This window comes from Saccopteryx leptura, chromosome 7, assembly GCF_036850995.1.
Source record: "Saccopteryx leptura isolate mSacLep1 chromosome 7, mSacLep1_pri_phased_curated, whole genome shotgun sequence".
NCBI lineage: Eukaryota > Metazoa > Chordata > Mammalia > Chiroptera > Emballonuridae > Saccopteryx > Saccopteryx leptura.
In genome coordinates, this window is record NC_089509.1 from 92,714,017 (window position 1) to 92,729,021 (window position 15,005).

At 39.2% G+C, this 15,005-nt stretch overlaps 1 protein-coding gene across 3 annotated transcripts in view; it reads left to right on the forward strand.

Annotated features, from left to right (window-relative positions):
* Positions 1–15,005, forward strand: part of ADAM23 (ADAM metallopeptidase domain 23) — a 165,556-nt gene that overhangs the window by 1,188 nt on the left and 149,363 nt on the right. For all 3 annotated transcript variants that reach the window (XM_066345766.1, XM_066345765.1, XM_066345767.1), the window contains exon 2: positions 449–666. In XM_066345766.1, the coding sequence (XP_066201863.1) occupies positions 449–666 (218 nt within the window). The remainder of the gene's footprint in view (positions 1–448; positions 667–15,005) is intronic.

Consider the following 15,005-nt stretch of genomic DNA (forward strand, 5'->3'; position numbering starts at 1 on the left):
CAGCACTCACGTTATCTCAGGAGCGTTCTTAGCTCTCAGATGGGATACTCCTACTCAGAGTACCTTTGAGCTTCTGTGGATTCAGATGAGGGTCCCAATCCCTAAGCATGTTCATTTAATGACTCTTCCTTCAAGTCCATTCTGCTCCCCCCCCCATACTTAAAAGTATAGATTTGAGACATGTTAAAAATGTACGTACAAAACGTACAAAACATAAGTCGAAATAAACAGTACATTATTGTATCAGCCTTATTGGCTGTTAACTTATCCAGGCCATTTCATTGTTGCAATAACTTGCTTTCCTGTGTGTCCACTTTTTAACTGCTTATAAACAGGAAACTTTGTTTTTGTCATTGATGGAAAAATAAATGCATTTTGGTATTTATGTATTTATAGGGTATATATATGTGTGTATGTTTGTGCCCCCTGCCCCCTTCCGCCCAACCAGCTCCGCATTGGAATGAAACTGCAGAAAAAAATTTGGGAGTCCTGGCAGATGAAGACAACACATTGCAACAGAATAACAGCAGTAATACCAGTTACAGCAATGCAATGCAGAAAGAAATCACACTGCCTTCAAGACTGGTATATTACATCAACCAAGACTCTGAAAGCCCTTATCATGTTCTTGACACAAAGGCAAGGCACCAGCAAAAACATAATAAGGTAGGCAGGGGGCTGGGTATGCAAAAGTAGTTGTCATGAAGAGTTACTTTTTTGATTTTCTGTCAGAATCTGATTTCACAAATTTTACTGTAGCATTTTATTAGCAAATCAATTAATATTATGATAGAGGAGAAACTGGAGGGAATTAACCTGTGATTTACTGGAATAGAATTGCTGTTTCTCTTCTCTGACTTTATAATGGAATCGGAATTCTCTTAATGGTGTTAGAAATTTAACAGCTGAAATGTGGTCCCTGTATCTTTCAGGTGCATTGGAAACTGAACAATAGTTAAGTGACTGTGTTTACAGTCCTCATTTATATCTGTGAGGCTTTATATAAGGGTGTAGTATTCCCCCTCCCATGTTGAAAATTGCTTTCAGCCTGGACACAGAAGATTGCTACATGAGGCTGTTTGGCAGCAACTTCCCCATCAAACTTGCACTTAGAAATTGAGTGTTTAAATTCAAGCAACTTCTCTTTAACTGGTAGGAAAAAATACTTTCTGTTATATTTTCAGTAGGTAATCAATTATACATTTAAAAAGACTATGGTGAATACAAACAGACCATTTATACAACATAGAGACCAGTTTTGGTCAACATACTTCCTTCAGACTTTATCTGCATTCATTGAGTGATTGCTGTACTTTCAGGTTGACCAGAGAAAGTAGCACTGATTTTAAAAAGGCATTCAGCAGAAAGTGAAGGTGCTTGATATCCAAAGAGTTTAAGGAATCTTCTTGTCTACTTACTATTCTTTGTTTGAGTTAATATTTTGGACCCTGTTGGGCAGATAAAATATATTATGCTCACTTTGTTAAAGATGGCGCTGCCCACGTGGTAGCCCGTTGCCCAGGTGATAATATTAGTTGTCCTTCTTGCTTGTGGTGGGCATGATTATGTTAATATGTGTTGGGGGAGGGCTTTCGTGCCAAAAGGTTTTAAAAGGAAGAGAGATCAAGTTGTTCTGGGAAGAGTGATTACGTTCTAGGAGGAACCCATGCTAGAGGAGAGCAAAGAAAGGCCACGTGGAGGAGAGGAGAGGCAGCCAAGATGGCGGAGTGCTGAAGGAGAAGCCAGTTTGTGCAGTTTGTGCAGAGAGAAGGAGATGGGGAACAGAAGTGAATAAGGCCGGAGAGGTAGAAAACTTTGATTCTAGGAAACTCGGATAAGTCAGTGGCTTTGGGAGCCCTGAATGGAAGGGGAAGTGTTTTCCCACTGTGTGTATTTCTTGTCCACTGGGTGCAAGGATAAAGATGATGGGCCACCAGTTCTTGGCTCTGTTGATTCATTACCATCTGTCCGAATCAAATGCAAACCTGCATGGGCCAGGTGGCTCTGATGGTGGCCGTGGCTACTGGCCATACAGACCCCAAGCAGATTAACACAATGGGTTGTCAGTGCCTCTGTTCTATGTCAGGAGCAGAAAATCAAGTCTGTTTGTCAAAGATTTTACTTTGGACTATACTTGTTTAGTTGAGAAGAATGGTAACTGTCTAAACAGTTACATTAGAACTTTAGAAAAGTACCTGTGGTTTACATTATTGTTTTTATTAGTTTTCTAAAATATAGGTAAGTGGTAACTATTTATTCACATATTACAAATAGGGAGTTAGAAATGTCAGGCTTTTAGGGAACTTTCCCAAGATTGTAAAACAGCTAATATAAAACTCAAGAGGGCTGAATACTTAATATTTACTATTTTTTTTATAAGTCAGGTTTCTGAGAAATGCTTCCTTTGTACTGATTATTATTAGAGAAGTTAGGGTTTTTTTCAAAATATTATGAAGTGGCTGCTAACCACCTTGGCTGAGATGAATGGGTCTGTGTTTGCCGCCCTTTTCTTATCTGCACTTATGGAACTTAATGGGGTGACTCCTGGATCATGTCTACCTATATGTCTTGTTGATAGCACAAGTGGGTGGTGTTATTAAGGAAGAAGAGTCCAACGCCTTCTCATGAATGCTTTGAGGCCGATTTTATGGCTTTCCTAATTAATGACAACTTTTATGGTTCTCAAACTCCAGTGCCTTTGCATAAAGTACTGGAGGAAGGCATAAAAAACTGCCTCCAAGTCTATTTGAAAGAATGGTCAAGCCCTCCTGAGTTGAGACTTAAAAGAAATTTCAGTGAAACTTCTTTGTAACTCAGGTGTTGGAGGCTATGACTAACTCTTGTCTTAAAGTCTAACCTTATGTGGTTGCTTTGTTGGTGGGCCGTTGTTTGACTACAATCTGTCTGATAATAGTTTGTTAAAACTTTACCCGCCACTCATGTAGAGGAATAGACTTCTCATAGGGAACTCATACTTGTGATTGAAATGATTCTACCTCCCCACTTTCATTTCCCAGGATGGTTGGGCTTCTTTTATCTTCAAAAAATGTTTACAAAGAAATTATATTTGAAAGCACTTTTCTCTTTCTTATTAGTTTAATTCAACAAACATTTGTTGCACATTTCTATGTGTAAAGTAGCATGCTACAGATTCAGAGGTAAGAGATAACCAGGAGGAACAAGACATGATCTGTTTTCTAGATGACACAAAGGGAGATAAGCAGGATTCTGAAAAGCGCTCCCATCCAGGTATAAACAGTCTTCTTAAATGGTGTATTCCTTGAAATTTCCATTTATGTTCTGGAATTTTACTTTTACTTCTGTTTTTTAAGCATCTCTTGGAGAGTTGGCAAAAGAGTTCCCATTGCTTTCAGCTTATTTCTTAGGATGACTTGCCTAATAAGAGTGATGAGAAATGTTTCTTAGTTCAGCAGCTTTACAAATACTTCAGTAAGAGAGAAAGTATAGAATTTCATATTTCATCATTTTTTGCTTCTATAAGTTTTTACTTTACTAGATAGTAAAGGTAGGATGTACCTTTTCTCCTCCCCAGATTTCATTGTACTGAAGCACGTTTTAATGACTGCCTGGGAAATGCTGAATCACTGTGCTGTTCGCCAGGATTCTCCTAGTTTGGGGGTAGAGGTGGAGAGGGAAAGTCCCAGGTATAGGTTGCAAGGCATAGCTCCATTTTTATTTCATAAATAAATATTCAGTGTTGATCAGGCTTTATTGCTTTACAGCTGTGAAAATTAAAATGTTTAACTCTTTCAAAATTGGTGAGTTCAAGAGCAGCTGATACAAAGCACTTCTGTAATACCAGTGTTTTTGAAAACTTTAAAGTTTTCCTTGTGGAATTGTTAATGGTGAATGTCAGAGTCAGGCCTCGGTTCTTGAGTTAGGCTAAGAAAGAATACAAAGTCAAGAACCCTAATGCAAACAAGTTTATTTAGCAAGTCAGAGGTTGAAGAAGTGAGCAAGCTGGGCTGTGTGGACTCAGGAAACAGGTTACAGAGGCAAAAGAAGGGCCCTTGGAGCTTAGGAGAGAGAAAGCAAAAAGAAGGTTGTGGGCATGTGAGAGAGAGAGAGAGAAAGAGAGTGAGAGAGGGGCAGAGGTAGAGGTGGGGGAGGGAGAGGAGAGAGAGTTGTCTTAAGGGTTTTATCAGTTTCTCAAAGGCTGGGATTTTAGGGGAGGATCTCAATAGAATTTTCATCAGTTTTCCAAGTGTGTCCTTTCAGGGTCGTGCTCTCTCTTGATTGGTCAGTGCTAGGGTAGGTGGTCATTAGTCAATGCATCTGGTCCTGGTGTCAGCCATGACATTGCTTTTTCTGGTTTTGCTGCTCTTCTGGGCCTGGAACTGAAACACAACTGAGGCCTAGATGTTATTTCTAGTTTGACCAAAACTCTGTGTTTTGTTCCTAAGATTATTTGATGCTGATCAGAACCTCTTTGTCCTGAGGGCTTAATGCTTAAGGGAATGGTCGTGCAAGGGTGTGTGTGGGAGTCATTTGAGGCTATTCCCTTTTCCTTTGTTCCTCCCATAAGGGGGTATAACCTGCAGGACTAGTGACTTGTTAGGGGAGGAAAGGGCACCATGGGGGCGAGGTTCTAACCTATAAAAGTGTTTTCTCTACTTTTGCTGTTGCTAGGCATCTAGGACTTTCTACCCTGGGGACATTCCATACCTGGCCTATCATTCCTGTTCTGCTTATGCCTAACTGCCTACTCTGTCAGAATCTTTTTATCTCCAAATAGGGTGATGGATAACTTATTGTCCAAACTACTCCATTTTCGAGAGTTAAAGAGGACACACTTAAAAATTATGCCAGGACTATAGGCATAAATCAAGGGGTCTAGAGCAGATGGAGACTCTGGTCACCTTGGATTAAAACAGTTAATTGGTTTTTGGTGCTTATTCATAATTTATTTTCTTTTCTGATGAGTTATTGTAAATTTTTCTGACCAGCTAGGATGTCAGTACCACCATATAGAAGTATTAGGGTCTGAAACAAAAAAATTTAGTTTTGTTTTATTACCAATACATATCTTCTTCACTTGTAGAGACTTTTACAAGAATGAATAGAATTTTATGATTACTACACATAAGTATTTTATTAACCACTAACTCAATATATGAATAAAGTAGACCATACAGTTTAAAAGGGAAACTATTTAGATTCACTCATTTGTTCATTCATTCACTCATTCAATCTGAGATAATTCTTTGAGGTCTGTTTCTAGGAAAGTTAATGAATCTATGGGTGAGGAAAAATAATTTTTTCTTCATCCTACTAGGTTCTTGGCTGAGATGCACCCTCTATTAAAAGACAGATTAACAGGAGAAAAATTAAATTTAATAACATATAGACCTCCTATGTAAATAGTATGTAGGAGAGGCCCAGAAAAACTGAGTACCTCTTTGAAACGGCCCATGCCCTCACCTTAAAACATATCTTCAGCTAAAGACCTAGGAGGGTGTTGGGGGTGGGGAGCCAGGTTTAGGAGGGTAGAGAAATCACAGTAAAAAAGGTTCAGGTTGTTATGTAGATTTAAGTTTCTGCCTTTTCCATTGATACAAGTTTCTAGTATTATAGTCATCTTCCTCTTCCTGGTACAGAGGGAGATGCCCCTACCAATGGGAATTTCTTATAAATGTAATGTTTCTTACAAAAGGGTAATTTCTACTCAGTTTTTCAGAGCTTTGCTTATGTCTGCTGGTTCTTAAAAAATAATCGGCCTAAAATAATCCTCATGTCAAAGAAGCATATTTTGGGGTGGTATATTCTGCTCCTCCTGTTCAAGCCTTTTCCTGAAACTTCCCTTTAGTCTAAAATTACTTGCTCTGTATCCTGCTGTCTTAGGCTTCTTTTCTCTTCCAGGTGAGAGGGGGCAGGTGAGGTACACTGGGCCTCGCACAGGGTCTGGGGAGGATGAAAGTCATCTCCTTCGACTTGAGTCAGCCTGCTTATGCTCAGTCTTTTGTTACCTATCTGCTGTGTTGGGGACGTGAACCTGGTGTTTTGAATTAAGAATATGCAGATTATGGCTTGCTAAATGAGGGGACCCAGACCCAGTAGGCTGGTGGTTTTCTCAGCATCTGAGCTCCCTCTTTGGAGAAGTGAAACCCACGGGGTCTTTTTGATTGAAGGCTCAGTTTTAGTACACTCACACAAAGTAGTCAAAGATGTATCACCTATCCTCAAAGCAGGGCAGGGTGGGGAGGCAGTGAGCTGGGGGAAGGGCTGTCCTCTGTCCCAGGTCACAAGCATCAGGCAACAGAACAGGAGAGCAAGCCCTAGGTGCTTGGACCGAGGCCTCTAACTTTACTCAGGCTTAATTTTAAGGGACTATATTAAAAGGTGTAAAAGTAAAGTGGGAGGTTATGATGGGAATCCTAAACTCAAGTCCTTGTCTATATGTTTAGATGGTGGGTGTGAGCAGAGTTATCATACTGTGAATTGCCTATGCAGCAACTGAGAAAAACAAAAGTTGTGTTTTTCTCATCACCCCTACTCCCCAACACCCCAGATTGAAGAGTGAGAAGACAGATATTTAAGTGAATTTAGATCATGATGATTATTATTACTTCCCACTCAACTTCAGGACAGGGCCATCTATCTTGACCACCTGAAGCCAGCTGCTCCCTTGTTTTTGGTATGGGAAAACAGAGAAAGATACAGGGTCCTTTCTCAGAGTTGGTAGAGTGGCAACTATTAAGTTATGTGACAATACAATCTTTTGTATTGGTTTCAACAGCCTTCCCAAATTTTCTAAGTCTTCCTAAACATTCATTATAAAGTTGCAGTGTATATAGAATTCAGGCTTGTCATGGTTTTACTTGTAATTTCTGGCATGCAGTATGCTGTCAGTAAATATCTGTTGAATGAATTGATGATTAAACGTGCATATGTTAGAAAGAGTGCAGTGCTTTCTGTGAAATTTTATGTTATAATCAAATTGACATTCAAAAGAGCCTCAAGTTACTGTTAAGCATTTTTGGCACTGTGACAGATCAGTAGGAGAGATCATTTGGTTGAGTTTTTTAGCACTGCATAAATCACACCTACTGTATGCGTACCTTACCTAAAATAGTGAAAATACCTACAATTCTGAGATTATCCTGATCACTAACACCCACCATTAATATGGCTAATCAAGAGCTCACCAGGTGGTAGTTTTTGTAATTGTTAGGAGTTAAGGTGTCCATTGACATATATCTAGTAAATCAGATTTATATTTATTAATGGTCAAGTTCTGTTTGGTTCATTAAACTTTTATTGAATACTTATTTTGAATCAGGCGCTGGAATGGAATCTGGTAAAAGTGATTAAAAATACTCAGTTCTTACTCTTGCTCATAACTTGATGGTGTCAGGATCAAGGCAGCTGGTGTGTATGCTTTATACCCATGTAGGAGCTCATGGTAAGAACAAGAGGCTGTGGTCATTTAGGAAAGTCAAAGAAGACCTCCTAGAGGAAGAAACAATTAAGTTGGCTCTAAAGAGCATCTATGAGGTAAATTTTTGGGAAATGGGGCCACAGAGTCAGAGGCAAAGGCTCTGGCCTGCTGGGAAGCAGTAGGGAATTCGGTGTGGTGAGTGTGAGAAGGAGAAACCCTAGTATGGGAAATTTAAAAAAATTGAGCATTCCCCTGGCCAGATAGCTTCATTGTTTAGAGTGGGGTAGTCAACCTTTTTATACCTACCACCCACTTTTGTATCTCTGTTAGTAGTAAAATTTTCTAACCACCCACTGGTTCCACAGTAATGATGATTTATAAAGTAGGGAAGTTACTTTATAAAATTTATAAAGCAGAGTTACAGCAAGTTAAAGCATATAATAATAACAACTACTTACCAAGTACTTTATGTCGGATTTTTGCTAAGTCTGGCAGAATAAATCTTTATAAAACAACTTACTATAGTTAAATCTATCTTTTTATTCATACCAGGGGTTGGGAACCTATGGCTTATGAGCCAGATGTGGCTCTTTTGATGGCTGCATTCTGGCTTGCAGACAAGTCTTTAATAAAAAAAAATAATGTTGAAAATATAAAACATTCTCATGTATTACAATCCATTCATTTCCTACCGCTCATGTTCATGGTTGTGGGTGGCTGGAGCCAATCACAGCTGTCCTCCGGGACAACACCAAATTTTTATTGGATAATGCGTAATGTACACGGGTCGTTGTATGGCTCTCATGGAATTACATTTTAAAATATGTGGCATTTATGGCTCTCTCAGCCAAAAAGATTCCTGACCTCTGATTTATACTTTGGTTGCTCTGCTACTGCTCACCATGAAAGCTGGAATGCCCACTAGTGGGCAGTAGGGACCAGGTTGACTACCCCTGGTTTAGAGCATCGTCTTGAAGCACAGAGGTTGGCAGTTTGGTCCCTGGTCAGGGCACATACAGGAACAGATCAGTGTTCCTGTCTGCTATTTGTCTCTCTACCTCTCTCCCTTCTTCTCTCTCTAAAATCAATAATAAAAAAAAGAATTGAACATTATTTTTATATCTGTAGTCAATTAAAAAAACATCAATTCCTCTGTAAACCTAATAATGTACATGTTTATAGATATAGCAGTTGAGATTCGTAGTTAGTGTCTTCAAAAAGGACAAATAGCTAGTGTCAGGCAGAGACAGGGTTTGAACCTAAGTCTTATTTTGATTAAGCTCACTCTGCACAGAGAATAGGGTGTGTTGAGAGTGGCAGGTAGTGAACGTGAAAGGCTGTGAAGAGAAAAGGGGTCTGGATCTATTCCTTATCAAATGGTTAAATCCTGAGAAGTCAGGGGGTAAGCACATTGTGGGTTGAATATTGATTGATTGCCAGTTCTGTGGTTCCTTGGGGACTTGATCCTCTAGTGCAGGGGTCGGGAACCTTTTCGGCTGAGAGAGCCATGAATGCCACATATTTTAAAATGTAATTCCATGAGAGCCATACAACGACCCGTGTACATTACGCATTATCCAATAAAAATTTGGTGTTGTCCCGGAGGACAGCTGTGATTGGCTCCAGCCACCCACAACCATGAACATGAGCGGTAAGAAATGAATGGATTGTAATACATGAGAATGTTTTATATTTTTAACGTTATTATTATTTTTATTGAAGATCTGTCTGTGAGCCAGATGCAGCCATCAAAAGAGCCACATCTGGCTCGTGAGCCATAGGTTCCCGACCCCTGTTCTAGGGGAAGGAGGCAGCCCATAAACACAAGAACAATGACAACACAAGCATTTCAGGTACTGGGAAGTGCTTGAAGAAGATAAAGTGTGTATATGGTGTGTATATGGTGGAGAAAGGTGTGTGGGATGATTCCTCTGGAATAATCAGAAGATTGGGCCTATGATCTTGGGCAGAAGTAACCCATCTATGGTCCTTCCCCTTTAGATGGGGTGGACACTAGCTCTTTACTTCACTGAATTCCACCTCTTGTTGCAGAACACTCACCCTTCTTCATTTTTGTTATGTGCCTGGTCTCTATAGGTGTTTGAGTTTGGATCCCAGTTTTTGATTCTTCTCTCTCTAGAGTCTGGACCAGTTTTGATCATCTCACCCTGGATTGATTTGACTGCCATCATGCTTGCCAGCAGTCTGAAACTGAGCTGGGCTGTTGAAAGTCCTGCTTTAGCGTGTATTCCTCCATAAAATGCTTTCTGCTCATTGGTTGACTCACTCTTGCTAACTATTATATATAAGTACCAGTATCATTCTGTCTTCACTTATTCTCAGGTTTTTGTTAACACAGGCCACTGTCCTTCTCTTGACAGCCAGTCAAAAAATGACCCAGGAGCATTTAGTTACCTGATGGCATTGTCCAGGGTTGGTGGCATCACTCATCTGAGGATCGTCAGGCAGGAAGTGAACTCTTGTTTCCTCCTTGCTCCTTTTTATCAGTGGTACCACTATTTTCCTAGCCACCTAAAGGTGAACCTTCGGAGCCGCCGTTGACTCTCTTCTCTCCTTCATCGTCTCTCTATAAATAGTCACTTATTAAGTCTTGATGTTTCTCCCTTGAATTCATTCCTCCTCCTCTCTCTGTATTGTGTTCTTGTCATCGCCTCTTGTCTCTCTCTCTCTCTGTCAATCCATCAGTCCCCTGCTGACAGATCAGTCTTCGTGGCACACTTATTTCTCACGTGACTCCCATTATCCTCGTGCAACAAGCATAATGTCAGCGAGATGAGTTTTACTTGTGGAGTACAGGAGAGCATGTTAAATGCTCTGGAAGAGCTGTCGCTCCCTTGAGTATACTACACATTTACTGTTTTGTTCTCCTTTTAGCATTTTTCCAGGCCTGTTTACCCAAAGGTCAGTGCATGGCAGGAGGTAATTTTGTCTGCATGACTCCATTCATTTCTGTCCAAACTCTGGGACTAGTTATGGAAATCCCTTGTGATCAGTGGTAACAACCTTATCTGTCAGTAATATGTTCTGAGGCTTTTGTTTTAGGTTCAAATTTTGTTAAATTCCTGCTTCAGAAGATCCTGTCATTTCTCTCTTTAAGACCTGAGTAATTAATTGCTCCTAGAATATGTTTGCTGAATGCAAATGTTTTATTCCTCTCAAGAATGTACATAATCATAGGGCTTTATTCACACAAAGTATCAATTCACAAGTGATGTGGGTACCCTTTAACCTTATGAAAGACGCATTCATTCACATAATTCACTCATTCAAAATCCACCAAGCATGTGATTTTTGCAATTTTACAAAGGAGTCTTTGTGTTCAGAATTTATATAAATTCAGGACAATTTTAATCAAGTCTAATGCTAAGAATTCTATTATAAAAGAATAGATTCAGTTATCATATTGGACTCAAAATAATGAGATGTTAAAAACAATCATGTTCATTCACAGCAAATTAAGATAAAGTGTTTTCTTTTTATAGAGGAATGTGAGAGGTGCATTCTCCATCACTGGGGACCCATCTGGGGCAGAGCCAAACCTGTGAATTGACTCGATGTTCCAAATAAGGTCTTGTCTATATAGGTATCTTCTCTGGCTGAAGAGTAGACGGAGGCTTCTTTCCTCATCTGGAAAATTAGAAATTAATGAATTAGAGAACTATTTTTAATTTTATTGTGAAATATATTTATTGGCTAACAAATTCTACCTTAATGTGAAATGCTCTCTAAGCTTTCTATTTAGAAATGAAAAGGATGGAAGTTAAAATAGTTTCCTCTATTGATAGACATTAATTACAGAGAGTTAAGTTTAGACGAACCAATGAATGGAATTGTAAATAACACCTTATAACCAGTGATTGTATTGGTCTTTAGCTTTGATCTATCAAATTAAAGTTGGGGACATTCACTTCTTCTTATCTCACGGCAGTGTCCACTTGAGGGAGTCATCCTGGTACATTTTTAATCCGAAGAGGGTAGTGGGAACAAGATAATTGCATGGTTTCGGACCACCTCTCTCCGCCCTCCATAGGGCTGCAGATTAATTTTGGAAGTCAAATCTAAGCATGCCTAGAGGCGTGTCATAAAACATTCCAGAACCATGAAGAAATTGATTTTTGAGTATCTGCTGAATTTCAGTATCTGTTCCAGTGCTTCCTTTCCCTTAGTGTTGACATTCAAGAATTTGCTATATCTGGCTGTAGTCTGGAACACTTAATTGGGTGCTTTGTACGGTCTTTTAATTATAAACATGCCTGCTAATACCATACACCCTCAAAGTTAATAGTTGTATTGCAGATGGGCTTCATTAATAATAGAAATCAAACATCTCTCAGGGGCGTGGCCATCTTCCTCGTGTCTCCTTGCTCTTTTTCAGCTCAGTTGCATGTGTTAAATCACCTTGCAACTCCCTGTGCAATATGCTGATAGTAAATATATTGCTTTTGCTGTGTACTTATCAAGGCATTTTCATATCTATCGTCATGTAACATCCTCACAGCAATAAAACAAGTTTAATTATGAGATGATTATTATTTGTGTGTTTTAGATGAGAAAACTTAAGTCCAAAGAGGTCAGTTCATTGGTCCAGGTCCTGGGAATTATTGGCATGACCAGAATGACCAGAACCTTGTTCTTTTTTCACACTACATCTATGGATTAAATGGGGGAGCTTTCTGTCCCTTTTAGGCACCTTTTCTGTCAATGATAAAGACCCATGAACTAATTACACCATGTGTACACAAGAATACACTCACTGCTCCTGCCCTTACTCTGCAACTGGTTGATTTTCTTGTCTTTTTTTTTTTTCTAAATAAAGACTCCAGATAAATAATCTTGTTTAAAATGCAGACATTTTTATAATACCTTGCCTACCTCCTTACTTTTCCTTCTTAATCTTCCTTAACTTTTTTTTTCCTCCATCAGATTCCCCATTCTCCTTGTTCATTTAAGAAGGGTGCTCACATTCGGTGTTTCCAAATTATCAGTCAGGCATTTGACTAGACTTCTCCTTTTTTGGAAAAATTTTCTCTACTATAGCCTTCTGTAGCCTGAAGACATAGGTCTTCCAAACAAGCTGCATTTAATAAGAAAGAACTGGGTAATTTACCCTGTGTTTTTTTACTAACACCCAATTTAAACTTTTTGTCAGCATGGGATAACCAGAGTTCCTACATAGACATATTATTTCAGAGCAAAGCAGGGAAATTGGCATCTTAATGATACAGTATAGGGATTTACTTGTCGAATAAATATGATTTCTACTAAGCTGTTAGAATGTAAGATATTCTTTGACCTCTCGTACTCCTTTTCCACATAGTGGGGAAGAATGGTGTGGGAGTCTGCTCGGGGGTATGACAGATGTGCTAATCCCAGCTATTTAGACTTGGGCGAGTTACCTAGCCTTTCTAAGCTCCAGCTCTCTTATCAGTAATGCGCCTGACTGAAATGGCGTCACCCGTGTAATGTAGTTTGCACCGTCCCTGGCAAACAGGAAAGTTCTCAGGAAATGTTACCTGTTTATTACTGACTAGAGGCCTAGGGAATCCAAGTGTGAACTGCTATTTTATGAATAAAAGATTGTTTTATTTAAAAATAAAAAAGGAGGTGGAAAAAAAAAAGAATAGAAGTTTATCAAAGTCCGTAAAAAGAATAAACATCTGTAAAAGAAGATGGTGGGTTTAGAAGTCATTGTGAGGCTGTTTGTGGGGAGGGGTGACTTTCAGGGTCTTCCTGGTTTTATGGCTGTGGATGACTTGATTCTTCACCTCAGATGAGAGTCGAGTAAATACTTGAGGATGTGGTGGGATGTTTTAGTGGCTGCAGTCCTCTAAGTTGAGGCATTGGGGGCAGTAGTCTGTAAACATGGTGCTTGTACTGGGAGAGCGGGCGGAGGGGTATTGGAGTTTTCCCTAAACCTTTGCCAATAATCAGGGCACTCCAGGGCAGGCTTAGAATGGGGCATTTTGATGAGTTGTAAAATGAACTGGGTTTTTTTTTTTTGTGGAGCTAATTGCTAAGTTGGCATAGTTTGTCACCAGATACAATAAATAGCACAAATCATATGACAATTTCCTTAAGAAATGTCCCTTCCTACTTCCAACAATTCCCCAAACAAAACAAAACCCAAGAAATACTTTCATGAATACCAGTGACAGTTTTCTGGCTTTGAAATGTAATATCACAGTTATAAAACTATAAGAGTTAGAATAGTACACAGAGCTCCTTACCTGAAACACTGAATAGGGAGGGTAATATATCGGGAATAAAATTCTGGGATATTATTGAACATGCTGTGATCAGGTAGTAAAATTTTGAGCATTGTATCTTGAAATATTTCATATGTACATTGATTCCCCTTCTCTTGTAAATTATGGCTGAAAACAGTTAATGAACTCTATTAGTGAATGCAGTTAGCTAATCACCTTGTTAATTACTGTGGTCTGCCTTGCACAATGCAGTGAACTTTTGTCTCTGTAGAATGTTCAGACTGTAGTTACAGGCATTTATCACGGTTAGGCAGCATAAACACAATCACTAGTTTCCTTGAGAACCAGAGGGACATTGGGATAATGCTGTCTTGTTATTTTTTGCATTGCAATGGGGAGTAAAACATTTTTTTTGAAAATAATTAACTATTATTCTTTGCCTTTCTTTTTAAAAAATATTTTTTTTAAATTTATTCATTTTGAGAGGAGAGAGAGAGAGAGAGAGAGAGAAAGGGGGGAGGAGCAGGAAGCTTCAACTCCCATCTGTGCCTTGACCAGGCAAATGCAGGATATTGAACCAGCAACCTCAGCATTCCAGGTCGATGCTTTATCCACTGCGCCACCACAGGTCAGGCCTATTCTTTGCCTTTCAATGAAGTATATTTATATTTTTCTTTTATTCTTTTGTTTGGGGCATTAATCCCTTTAAGATCTATTGATTCATTTCAAGACTATTGCCCAAATAATATATTTATAAACTATTCTGTCTACCTGTCAGATTTTAAATCATTTTTCCATTTTAGTTTTCTAGAGCCCTTGGATGTCCCCTGACATGTTTTAACACCCTGGTGCGTTAAAGTCTATGAACTTATTTTAAACAAACACTTGTTTGTGATGTAACATTTGAGAATCTTAGTTTCTTCACAGAGAACATAATCTCTCCCTTGATAACCAGACTTACCTATCCAACTATTTATCTTGTATCTACACTTGGATATCTAACAGGCAACTCAAAGCTAACACATCCAAATCAGAACTCTTGTTTCTAACATGTCCTATCCCTACGTGCCCCTCCCACATTCTTCACCAGGCAAGTTAACGGCGGAAATTCATCCTTCCAGCTGCTCTCGCCAAGAAACTTGACCATTTTCTTTATCTTCGGCGTCACTTCAAATCATGTTTGTTCTTGCTTCAGTGCTACCTAGACTCTGACTATTCTCCCTGTCTCCATTGCTGCCAACCTGGGCTAATCCACCATCACTTCTCCCTGCTATTATTGATATCTCTTCCTCATCCTTGTCCCTGCTTTTGTCCTGACCACCGTCACTATGGCTCTGGCCCTTTTTACACGCATCAGGCAGTGATCTATTTATATACTA